At 36.8% G+C, this 13,342-nt stretch overlaps 1 protein-coding gene across 2 annotated transcripts in view; it reads left to right on the top strand.

Annotated features, from left to right (window-relative positions):
* Window positions 1–13,342, top strand: part of LOC106877898 (uridine phosphorylase 1-like) — a 24,118-nt gene that overhangs the window by 8,206 nt on the left and 2,570 nt on the right. The window contains exons 2-7 of one of the 2 annotated variants that reach the window (XM_014926946.2): window positions 64–131; window positions 5,265–5,376; window positions 7,457–7,609; window positions 8,039–8,153; window positions 10,139–10,209; window positions 12,145–12,280. In XM_014926946.2, the coding sequence (XP_014782432.1) occupies window positions 5,266–5,376; window positions 7,457–7,609; window positions 8,039–8,153; window positions 10,139–10,209; window positions 12,145–12,280 (586 nt within the window). In that variant the 5' untranslated portion in view covers window positions 64–131; window position 5,265. The remainder of the gene's footprint in view (window positions 1–63; window positions 132–5,264; window positions 5,377–7,456; window positions 7,610–8,038; window positions 8,154–10,138; window positions 10,210–12,144; window positions 12,281–13,342) is intronic. The other variant, XM_014926945.2, reaches the window with a different exon arrangement.

Genomic DNA, 13,342 nt, shown 5'->3' with positions numbered 1-13,342 from the left:
ATATATATATATATATATATATATACATACATATATGTATATATATGTATGTTTTTTTTACAGCTGGATGCCCTGGATGACTATGATAAATAATAGTGGACTGAGAACTGATCCCTGGTGGACTCCTACTTGTACGTTAAATTCATCACTGTATTCATGGTCGACTCCCACCCTACTGACAGCACTACTACACATAACTTGTATAGCTCTAACAAGCTACTAATCTACTCCTAACTTCCTTAGAGACCACCAGATAACAGAGTGAGGTATTCTATCTCCTGGTTGACGAAAGCCAAGTACAATGGCCTACTTTTTACCAAATATTTTACCTGCAGCTGTCTCACTGGGAAGATAACATCTGTGGTACTCTTCCCTGGTACAAAACTAAATAGCATCTCATCTAGTTTAATTATATTCCTAATTAGTTGAGCTTTCATGACCTGGTTTAGCTATATGATACCTCTGTATATACCTCTGTAGTTGTTTCTATCTAAGGCATCACCCTTGTAGCAGCTAGTCCACTCTGTTGAGTGGTTAGTGTTAGGAAGGGCATCAAGGTGCAAAAACCATGCCAAAACAGACAGCAAAGCATGGTGCAGTCCTTTGCCTAACCATCCAACCATCAAACCATACCAACCATCCAACCATCCAACCATCCAACCATCAAACCATCCAACCATACCAGTATGAAAAGTGAACAGTAAATGGTGATGATATATATATGTATATATCTGTGTGTGTGTGTCTTTGTGTCTGTGTTTGTCTCCCACCACTGCTTGACAACTGATGTTGGTGTGTTTACATCCCCATAACTTAGTGGTTCGGCAAAATAGTCTGATAGAATAAATACTAGACTTTAAAAGAAATATGTCCTAGGGTCAATTTGCTTGACAAAAAACCCTTCAGTGTGGTGCTCCAGCATCGCCACAGTCGAGGTGACTGAAACAAGTAAAAATAAAACATAAAAGATACAATATACACAATAAAATAAGCTGTATATTGTCTTGCACACTTTTTGACATATTAAATATGTATTGAATTTATATTTAATAGCTTAAAATGATTTCCATATTTTAAGCAATTGAAATAGAAAGTATAGAAAAAGAGACTGGTTTCAGTGACACCATTGTGTCACATGTTCATAGAAACAATCTATTAAAGTGTTACACAAGTTAAACTTGTGCATTCATGTAGAACAAACGAAGTGACGCATTGCAAAATTCAAGAATAATACTTACTAAGAAAATAAAAACAGTAGAACCTTCTTCATTCTTGAATGACATGTAAAAATTAATTTGTAGCAATATACCATTCATATGAGGTATTTAAAACAGTATTTAATGTCAAGAAGTATATAGGAAAACTTGAGGCCTATTTTTAACACGAGTATTGTGTGTTTGGTACATTGTTAGTACATATTTTTCTATGTGAAGACTCATTGTCATCATCAGTTAACATCTGTTTTCCATGCTGGCATGGGTTGGATGGTTTGACAAGGGCTAACCAGGCAGAAGACTGCTCCAGGCTTCACTGTCTGTTTTGGCAGGGTTTTTACAGCTGGATGCCCTTCCTAATACCAACCACCTTACACAGTGGACAAAGTGCTTTTCACATGGCATCTGCACTAGTGGAGCCTGTTTTGGCATGGTTTTTACAGCTGGATGCCCTTCCAAACACCAACCACTTTACAGTGGATTGGATGCATCAGCACTGGTAAGGTCACCAAGTAACTTGCAAGACAAAGATTGTTTGAGAGGGGTGGCCTTGTGCTAGGTGATGAGCAGTTAGAGTGTGACTGAGGGATAGAGGCAGGTGTCTTGCCACAGAGGAGATATGTGGTTACTCAGTCAGAGAGAGGGAGAGAGAGAGAGAGAGAGAGGGGGGAGGGAAAGGGGAAAGAGATCAAGAATGAGGACAGAAATAGGTGTGTTGCTGTAGAGAAGATACATGGAATATTTGCACAATATTAATATTAATATTTAGTGGAAGACAGGAAAAATTGTTTATTGTTCTACTCTTTAAGTGAAGTTCATGAGTTTGAAATGTGTATTTGTTACTTGTGAAAGGAGTGTATATATTTTGAATGGGGTTGAAAAGCATCTATAATAATAAGCATGAAACTGTCCATCTGTTTGGGACCTCTGTATCTTAGTCTAAATTTGCTCTACATAGACACATACTTTTTTAGAATCAGGATGCTCCCAAGATTGAAAATCTGATGTGTTCTTCAATTGGTTCTTGAAGATGCAGCATAGGGATCAGGTCTGGATGAGGACTTGTTATATGCTAACAGCTGAAAATTCAAATTTTAAAAGAACTCAAAAAATTTGTTAACTTACAAGTTTTTCATTTAAACTGAATTTAAAGTAATACCATATTGTTTTTTGGTACTAATATATGCTTTATTATCTTTAGTTTTGGGCTGCAAGCCCATTTAACCCTCTGCAGGAGCTAGCCTAAAAGTCCACATGGAGAGTGCCGTTTAGGTTAGTGATTTATAAATGTGTAATAGAATTCAGTAAGAAATACATGCGCTTGTTGATCATGTTATTGAGAAATTATCTATGAAACCATGAAATGCGTTAATTAGTGACATTTGTGTTATGATTTGTGTGGTCTCTCTTTTAAGTTGCTATCATTAAATTTGGAATAAATCTTTGATTCCAAGATTTTATAATAGTTAGAATCTTCAAAAGGTTGTTGGTAAGCAACCACTGAGATTAAAGAAGTGAACTTAATAGTATAATTTCACTAATTAGCTACCTGGAAGAAAAAGTGTTCATGTGACTAATACCAATTAAATGCCAAAGGCAGGTCAAGAGATCAATAACATTTTAATGCTAAGAGAGCTGAACAAAGTAGACTGACTGGTGATGATTGCTAATATGTTAATGTATGTGATTGTCTGTGTGCATGAAATAGAAAAAGGAAGGTATGGGAAATCATAATGAGTATTATGCTTCTTCAATCATTGTCTTTCCATAGGATCAGCCTGATGGATTTATGGTTTGGAGTTGTACATGTGAAATGGTGAATGCAAAGTAAACTTTTTAACATAGCAAATTGGTCATTGGACATCTCTCTCTCTGTCTCTCTGTCTCTCTGTCTATCTCTCTGTCTCTCTGTCTCTCTCTCTGTCTCTCTGTCTGTCTCTCTCTCTCTCTCAGTAACCATGTATCACCTCTACAGCAAGGCTTCTTTGTCTTGTAAGTTACTCGGTTATCGTACCAGTGCTGATGCCACATAGGAAGCATCCAGTCCACACTGTAAAGTGGTTGGCATTTGGAAGGGCATTCAACTATAAAAGACCGTGCCAAAACAGACAGCAAAGCATGGTGCAGTCTTCTGCCTAGCCAGCTCCTGTCATCCAACCCATGCTAGCATGGAAAGCGGATGTTAAATGATGATGATGATGATATATATATATATATATACACACACACATAAGTAAGTCATCTAAAAATCCATAAGTCATGGAAAAGATGCACTCATATATCTGTCAATAGAGTGGATGTATTATCTGAAGTGTACAGTATAAAATATGGTGACTGGTCTCTATTGTTGCCGTATTTCATTCCATATCAGCTACCTCTGATGAGCGTAGAGTTGTATAATTAAATTGTTACCTAACACGCTGTACCCCTAGTGCGAAACCAATTGGTAAGATCAGCCATGATGAGTATATAATGGTGTACACTTCAGATAATTAATATATATATGTATGTATGAATATATCATCATCATCATCGTTTAACGTCCGCTTTCCATGCTAGCATGGGTTGGACGATTTGACTGAGGACTGGTGAAACCGGATGGCAACACCAGGCTCCAGTCTGATTTGGCAGAGTTTCTACAGCTGGATGCCCTTCCTAACGCCAACCACTCAGAGAGTGTAGTGGGTGCTTTTACGTGTCACCCGCACGAAAACGGCCACGCTCGAAATGGTGTCTTTTATGTGCCACCCGCACAAGCCAGTCCAGGGGCACTGGCAACGATCTCGCTCGAAAATCCTACAGGAGCCAGTCAGGCGGTACTGGCAACGGCCACGCTCAAAATGGTGCATCTCATGTGCCACCCGCACAAGAACCAGTCCAGGGGCACTGGCAACGATCTTACTTGGCTTGCCGGGTCTTCTCACGCACAGCCCATTTCCAAAGGTCTCGGTCCGTAGTCATCGCCTCGGTGAGGCCCAATATATATATATATATATATATATATATATATATATATATATATATATATATACAGACAGACAGACAAATGTATACATGCATTCATTTATTTGTGGCTGTGTGGTAAGCCTGCTTCCCAACCACACAGTTCCAGATTCAGTCCCACTACGTGGCACCTTGGGCAAGTGTCTTCTACTATATCCTTGGGCCGACCAAAGCCTTGTGAGTGGATTTAGTAGATGGAAACTGGAAGAAACCTGTTGTATATGTGTGAGTGTGTTTGTGTTTGTCTCCCTACCATCATTTGACAACTGATGCTGGTGTGTTTATGCCCTCATAACTTAGCAGTTCAGCAAAAGAGACCGATAGAATAAGTACTAGGCTTACAAGGAATAAGTCTTAGGATCAATTTCTTCAACTAACACCCTTTAAGGTCGTGCTCCAGTATGGCCACAGTTAAATGACTGAAAGAAGTAAAATAATAGAAGAATATATATACATACATACATACATACATACATATTCCACGCACATAATCACACACATATACACATGAACACACAAGCATATGCATACACGGAGATTTTATCAAAGTGACCAACTTAGCTCTTTGTATATTAGGTGACCTACTTAGCTCTTTGTATATAAGGTGACCTAATTATCTTTGAACATAAATTTGCTTGATTAATGGTGACTTTTTAAAAAAAAAATCAAGTTTATTCTCAAATACAATTCTTTACATGATTTCTGTGAGTGTTGGTGGAATGGGAGGAGTTTATCCCAAACTAGAGATCAGGTCTTGCAACAGAACAGGTTCTAGAAAGGTAACCAAGGTGATGGTGGTGGTGTGAGTAATGGCAGTATAAGTAGTGGTGGTGTCAGTGTGAGTAATGGTTAGTATGAGTGGTGGTGGTTTAGTGTTTCTGGTGGTGGTCATTATTTTTACCTTTTAGGTTTTTACGTATGTTTTTTACATAAATTATTTTTGTTTTTTATATGTTTTTTTTTTGCTTTTTAAAATAACTTTAAGTGTGTGGTGCTTTTTTTTTTTGCAAATATTTTTCATAACTTTTACATATTTTTGTTCTATAGAATGGCTTCTATTCCAAACCAGAGAATTAAACAGATGACAGATGACCATCTCTTCCATATTGGGATAAATGTCCCTAAAGATGATGTCTCTAAATTATTTGGAGATGTTAAGGTAAAGCTGTGTTAAATTAAAATAGTATGTCATGTACTTAAATATTACACCACAATGGTTAAAATATATAACAGTTTTAAATGAGAATATTACATTTTAAATATTACATCAGATGTTAAAATATTACATCAGCCATTAGAATATTGCATCAGACATTAAAATAGTACATCAGACTTTTAAATATTTCATCAAACATTTTAATATTGTATGAGGCATTAACCTGCTTCTTCTATAGTGTATTTGTGTGTGATATTCCTTCCAGTTGAAAATATATTTTCAACTGGATGGAATATCACACACACTCACACATGCATGTACATACTCACACAAACACACACACACACACACGCACACAAACACACACACACACACACGAGTGTTTGTTGTGTGTGCACATGCACATACACACCCATACAGTCATACACTTTCATACATATACACACATGCATATATGTCATGGAAAAATCACCAAAAACTTTGATGAGCTGAACATTAGTGCAGACTCTGTGTGTGTGTGTGTTTATACATGTTCTGCTTGCTGCTTTTACATTGTTAGGTCACTTGCAAAGTGCTACTGGTAACATGTAACCCAATAAAACCTGTCACATGGATGAGTCATTGGTGACTAAATTGGCAACCCTACTGAGCTTGTTCACAAGAGTTAACAGCCTTTCAGCAGTGTGTACATTATGTATGGGATATTTGTGTGTATGTGTTTTGTTTGTGTGTGTATATATATATTGTATATTTTTCAGCATCTTTTTATATTTATATTCTTATTTTCATATTCCGTTTTATATTATTTTCACATTCTCTTGCATTGGGAAAGGTTAAGGGAGTAAACTCCTACAGAAACTCTGGAGAGAGGGCTCCTAAGGCAGTTGGTGGGGAGGACTGAGCCAAACTATCTTCTGACAGCCTTTGGTGTGGAGAGAAAACTTCCTTCGACCAGGTCTCCAAGTGACAGATAGGGGAAAGGCCTTCAAATGTGAAGGTTATCTGTGAATATAAAAATAAACAGTCCTGGACCAAACATACCCAGAAGAGTAAACCTCAATGATTAAAAGTTCCAGCCTTGAATTGCGAGAGGTTGGTTTTTGGTGGATGTAAGCTTCAACAAACTGATTCGTTGGATCCATGCAATTTCTGCCTCACCAGAGGAGATCCTGTCTCTACTAATGAGAAAATGCAATCTACATGAGGAGTATGTATTAGAAAGGACATAAAATCTGACCTGGGTTGGAACCCGGCCATAATAATAATAAATAATTTACATTATCATTATCCAAAAATAGTTTAGTACATTTTTGGCCATGAATAATTTGCATAATAAAATGTAAATGGAACTATAAGGAGAAATAACTGAAAGAGACCCATTGCACAAATTTGTTTTACTAAGTTAAGGTTTACTAAATGTTGTATACAATATATTCTTAATTCATTAAAATCACCTCATACCAGCCCATCCATGCCTACCCTTTTCTATGGTTTCTTTGGCTGAGTTTTGTAGGGTGCTGGATGAGGTAGGACCACTTGTGATGAGTGGTTCCTTATGACTCTCTTCTAATGAAATGTGTGCGTGTGTGTGTGTGTGATAGTGAGAGAGAGGGAAGGAGAGATAGATTGAGTGTTAGAGAGAAAGAGAGAGAAGAATCAACCCATAATAGTACTTTATTTATCAACCCCTAGGGAGAGTTAAAAAGCAAAGTTGGCTTTAGTGGTATTTGAACTCACAATACAAAGAGCCATTACAATTACTGCTAGCCATTTTGTTACCATGTTCTAACGAATCTGCTTATTAACTAATCATTATTAATGTCCACTTTAAGACAGTGAGCTGGCAGAATTGTTAGCACACTGGGCAAAATGCTTAGTGGTATTTCGTCTGCCATTACGTTATGAGTTCAAATTCTGCTGAGGTTGACTTTGCTTTTCATCCTTTCAGGGTTGATTAAATAAGTACCATTTACACATTGGGGTTGATGTAATTGACTTAATTCCCTCCCACAAGCTGCCCTCGTGGCAAAAATTTGAACTCATTATTAATGTTCACCTTTTCTGGGGATATTTCTCTTTATAGTTTGTCTGTATGGGTGGCTCAGCAAAGAGGATGGCTGCCTTTGCTCGTCTTATGGAAGAACGACTTACTGCAGAAGGCAAGGAACCTTACAACTATGCTCAGAGTACTGATCGTTACGTATTCTACAAGGTCGGGCAAGTCCTCTTTGTTAATGTAAGTATGCATTTCTGTACTGTGTTATGTGTTATACCTTGACTGTATGGTGGTGGTGGTATTAATTGTAGTCACTATCATTGCCATCATCATCATCATCATCATCATCATCATCATCACCATCACTGCCATCATCATCATCATCATATCATCAGTAGCATCATTAGCACCACCACCAACACCACCATAGATACAACTATCACACATTATCACTCCCACACCCCACTCTCTATCAATAACTACCTACCAAACCACTACCACAACTACTACCACTGTCACACCACATAACCATTACACCATCACCACCACCACCACCATCAGGATCTCTATTTGTATGTCTGACTGCATCTATATCTATCTGTCTGTCTGTCTCTCTGTATATGTATAAATATATATATTATACAAATGAATTTGCTTATATATTTTCAGCATGGCATTGGAATTCCGTCTTTGTCTACTGTGTTGCAAGAAATTGGTAAACTCTTGTTTCATGCAGGTTGTTCTGATGTCACATTCTTCCGTCTTGGCACCAGTGGTGGACTTGGTAAAGAAACCATTCGTTTTTTGACCATTTAGCTTCCTATATTCTGTACGCACTCACCTACACTAATCCTATTATACCAAACACACACACACACACACACCTACAGTAATCCCATAATACCAAGTACACACCCAGTTGCGTGCGCACACACACACACACACACACAAGCACACATACAGATAAATACACATACACATATGCCCCTGTTAGACAACTGCAGGAGGAATTCTTACCAAAGAGGAAACCACCATACTTAACATTCATTGACCTGGGGAAGGTCTTTAACTACATTCAGTGCTCTGTAGTCTAGCAACCACAAAGAAGACTAAGTACAGATAAACAGGTTGTGAGAAGTGTGCAGGTCATAGCTTGATGCTATCTGCAATGTAAGAATTAGGAATGAGAACAGAAAAGAATTCAGCAGGCAGAGATAGGTGTCTATTTAACCCTTTTTTTATAGCATACCCACTTAAGTAATTATTATGCTTAACCTCCCCCCTCCCATCCTTTTAAGTAGTTGTTACGCCTAGCAGCTACTTATATGGTGAGTGAGGTATCATGACTAAACTAACTTAGTATGGATGATAATTTATAAATCTTAATCTAAAAATGGATTGTATAAGCTTTTAACAGTGACACGAGAAAAGATTAACACATATATGTTGTAAATTTACTTTAAACATTGCAAGTTAACATCTTCAATGTGCCTGATGAGATCTCATTTCATTTTAAGAACCACGACTAGTTTTATATATAATATAATTACTACTATAGATAAAATTTAGTATGGTAATTATGTTAGCTTAACACCCACTAAAGCTTAATGTCCCTTTTGACATCCCTAGTGCACCCATGTTGAGAACTTCTGGGCTAGAGTAAGAACAGAGGGTGAGAAGTTCTGTGAGTTGTTAAGTCTTCTATCAATAAAGAAAGTTTCACTTGATCACTAGCTGAGGTAAGGACCTCACTAATGATGGTATATGAAATATGTTGTTACATGATAGTAAAACATGGGCATTGAATGTAGAGAATGAATGAAGATTACAGAGAAATGAGGCAAGCATGCCTTGCTTGAAGCATGATATTACGTCTACATGAATGGCTGAGTACAAATGGCTGAGAGAAAGATCGGGTACAAGAAGTATAATATGTATTGTATAAGAGAGAAGTGTCATCAATAAGTAATGTATATGAAGAATGGGAGTTCAGTAACAGAAATACTAAGTGATTCAAGAGGAAGGAATCTGTAGAAGTGGAAGACACAGAGACAAGTGGGGGAAGGTGAATCTCATGAAAGAGATGACAAAGGAAGATAATATATAGCGAGATACTTTGATGGGGAAGATCAGTTCAACTCATTCACACCTTGAAAAGCAGATGTAAAATGATGCTGATGATATGTGTGTGAGTATGGGTATATACATATATATATGTGTGTCTGTATATATATATATTTAGAAGTTGTTTGTTATGGTCAGTCATAGAGTGACCATTGGTTTCGCACATTTAAAGCACTTAACTGTTTAGCTGTATAGGCAAGACATCAGACTTATTGACTTGAGAGTGGCTTTTTACAACTGGAGAGAGAAATAGGTCATGGTGAGTTTATTTTATAAACAAAAACTTTCGGAACATAATTGTACTGGCAATAAATGCCCACATATGCATTAATATAGTATAAATACACATATGTATACACACAGATATACATTTGAGAACTAGAACAATACTAAGCCACTCTAGGCATTCATATGTATTCACACAGTTACTTGTATGTGTATATAGATATGTGTGTCTGTATGTATACAGAGATACATATATGTGCATGGTGGCTGTGTATACATAAATGTAATACAATACAATATCATACATAAATGTGTATATATATATATATATATATATACACATATATAAAAACACACATATACACTTGCACTTGCATATAGACAATTTCTATTTCATTTTATGATTCTCTTCTCACCAAGGCTTAGATCCTGGAACTGTTATTATTTCTGAAAAAGTTGTGAACTGGGAGCTGCAACAACAATGGAATCTTGTAAGTATATCTACTATATATGTGTGTGTGTGTGTGTGTGTGTGTGTAAAAGGTTGGTTCTTCATATTTTGCTGGTAGTTTACAAGCGTAAATTTGCAAATATGAAAATAATACTTGTATATGATGTGTTTAATTTATGGAAAGAAATCCCATAGAACTCAACAATTTTGTTAAAAATAGAGAAGGGAAGTTGTTTATATATATATATTGACATGTCGAACAGTGAGAGTGAGTACTCAACATTGCATTGGTGAATAACAATTCTTTATTTGTGTTTGAAAGCTGCTATTGGTTTTATGTTAAGAAAGTATCTTAATATCTGAACAATTTTTCACAATAAAGTCTTGTAAAGAAAGCAAGAAATCAAGGTGTGCTACTCTTGGATGAGTGCTTATCTCTCTTGCTGTTTGAGAAAAAAAAAACTGTGTTGAATAATGAATTTGTTTATCATCATCATCATCGTTTAACGTCCGCTTTCCATGCTAGCATGGGTTGGATGATTTGACTGAGGACTGGTGGACCAGGAGGCGACACCAGGCTCCAATCTGATTTGGCAGAGTTCCTACAGCTGGATGCCCTTCCTAACGCCAACCACTCCGAGAGTGTAGTGGGTGCTTTTACGTGCCACCGGCACGAGGGCCAGTCAGGCAGTGCAATGTTTTGAGGGAGTTCATCATGGGGGCATGTATCATCTAAGCATACACACACACACACACACAGAGGTTTGTTATTTGTGGAAAAAATCTGCTCTCAAAAATCAACTGCATCCAGCATGGCTGACAATGGAACAGATGTTGTTTTGGATAAGCTATGAATTATAGTATCATTTTTTGTTTATTTAAAATTCAGGTGAAGCAGCTTCCTTTATTCTCACTTATAAGATTATATGTGGCAAGGCTGCCCTGTGCTATAATAATTAGATGTAACTAGCGCATGAAGTTGTTGAAAGATCATGGGGCTTTAATCCATATTAAAGTAGCTACTAATGTTGCTAGATACATTTTAACTTTGATGGACATTCATTTCCTTGCAAACTCATAAATAGCATTAAACTTTTGATAGAAACATATTGAAAGTCAGCTAAAGATTCTTGGGAAGTATAGGATCATAGGAGATATACAAGGATCAATTCCCCGCAACACCTTTGCAACCACAGGTATACTACTATCCTCTGCATAACAAAATGGCTCAAAAAAAAACTGGTATACAGAGTCAGTATTTGCAATATCTAATGCTAGCAGTCAAATACTTAGTAAAGCTCAAATGAATTTTGAAATGTAAGTATAATGAACAAATAAGAATTGCTAACTACAGTATTCTCATATACACACACTCCATACATGAACGCTATCACATAATATATGACTATCAAGAGTTGGCTACATCCCAGAAGCTCCGCTATCTTTCGCTTCTTTAAAAAATATTTTTTTCCACATTTGTCAAGAGCTTTAAAAGCTGAACAAAGAACTTAATTAGTGATTATTAGTGAGAATGAATAACACATGGCCACACAACACAGCTACAGAAAGGCATGAAAGGTAGTGAGGATTCATCATCATCATCATCGACATTTAACATCCATGCTGGCATGGGTTGGATGGCTGGACAGGAACTGGCAAAGCCAGGGGCCGTACCAGGTTCCATTGTCTGTTTTAGCTTGGTTTCTACAGTTGGATACTCTTCCTAGTGCCAGCCACTTTACAGAGTGTACTAGGTGCTTTTTACATGCCACTATGACCAGTGCTTTTTACATGCTACCGGCACCCACACCAGTGTTTTTGATATTTTACAGATATCATTGTTTCTTTTTTGATAACATCTACACAGATTCTACACCATTCACTGCTCAAAAAATTTAATAGTATTAAAACATTTAATTTTTTTTTCTTTCTCTCTCTCTCTCTCTCTTTCTTTCTTTCTTTCCCTATTCTGCAGCCAGTTCTAGGAAAAATGGTTCATAATCCAGCTGTACCAAGCAAAGAAATTTATTCCAAATTGAAAGCTATTGCTGATAGTCTGTCTTTACCAAATTGTTTGGGAACTACAATGTGTTGTGATGACTTCTATGAAGGTATTTTCATTTCATTTCTACTTTACTCTTTTATTCCTTCCATCACCCCACCTCATTGTCCTTGATAGTCGCATAAACAAGTTATTAATGCTTTGAAAAGTGCTGTGGAGGTTAGTTCTGGAGGAGACTTTGCACTGGCCACAAATTTAGTCTGTAGCCCTCATTAAGTTGTCCTCTATGTTATATGTTATTACCTCCTCCTCCTTTTCATCACATGCTTCAGTTAGAATGCCTATAAATCTCTGACCATTCAGAGGGTTTTTAAGCTTCCAGATCTTTCTTTTGCAGACTGGTTTGCTTCTTGACATCATTCTGGCCTAGAGCCTGAGGTCACTAACGACTGACCCATGTTGATGGTTGCACTCTTCACCTGGAAATGACTTGGCATTTATAAGCAACCATCTTTTCTGGTGAGAATGCAGTCAATCTGAATTGTGTGCCCACCAGATTAATAAGTGAACAGCTGATTGGCTGACTTCCTGAAGTTAGTATTGCTGATCATAAGGTCATTTGCATCACAAAACTTCAAAATAATGATGACGACATGATTACATTTATACATTATACTAGCACTATAGCCTGGCTTTGCTTGGGATTAAGTTAGGATTATTAAGCTAATCAAGCTTTTTATTTCAAATCAAATGAAGTAACATCAACGTCAAATTTGAGCGAAATCCGTTGAAATTGGTAAACTTTTGGCTGAAAATGAGTTGCAGACAATTTGATTGGGAAATCCCAAAAGGAATCGGGTTATCGATATTTTCCGTTCACCAATTTTTTTTGCTGTAGTTTTAGCTCAGAGCTGCGGTCATGCTGATGCACCGCTGTTATTTATTATTTTTCGTTTTTGAAGAACTTAAAGCATTCAAAAATCCCATGAGTCCTAAGTAATGCTGGCATCAAGTTTGAACAAAATACATCAAAATTGGTAAAAGTTATGGTTGAAAATGGGGTGTAGTGAATTTTAGTGGGAAGTCCTATAAGGAATCAGTTTATCTATTTTTTTTTATCTTGATTAAATGGAAAACCCCATAAGGAATCAGTTTATTGATTTTTCACCCC

The sequence above is a fragment of the Octopus bimaculoides genome, chromosome 17, assembly GCF_001194135.2.
Source record: "Octopus bimaculoides isolate UCB-OBI-ISO-001 chromosome 17, ASM119413v2, whole genome shotgun sequence".
Taxonomy (NCBI): Eukaryota; Metazoa; Mollusca; class Cephalopoda; order Octopoda; family Octopodidae; genus Octopus; species Octopus bimaculoides.
This window is presented reverse-complemented; position numbering and strand designations above follow the sequence as displayed.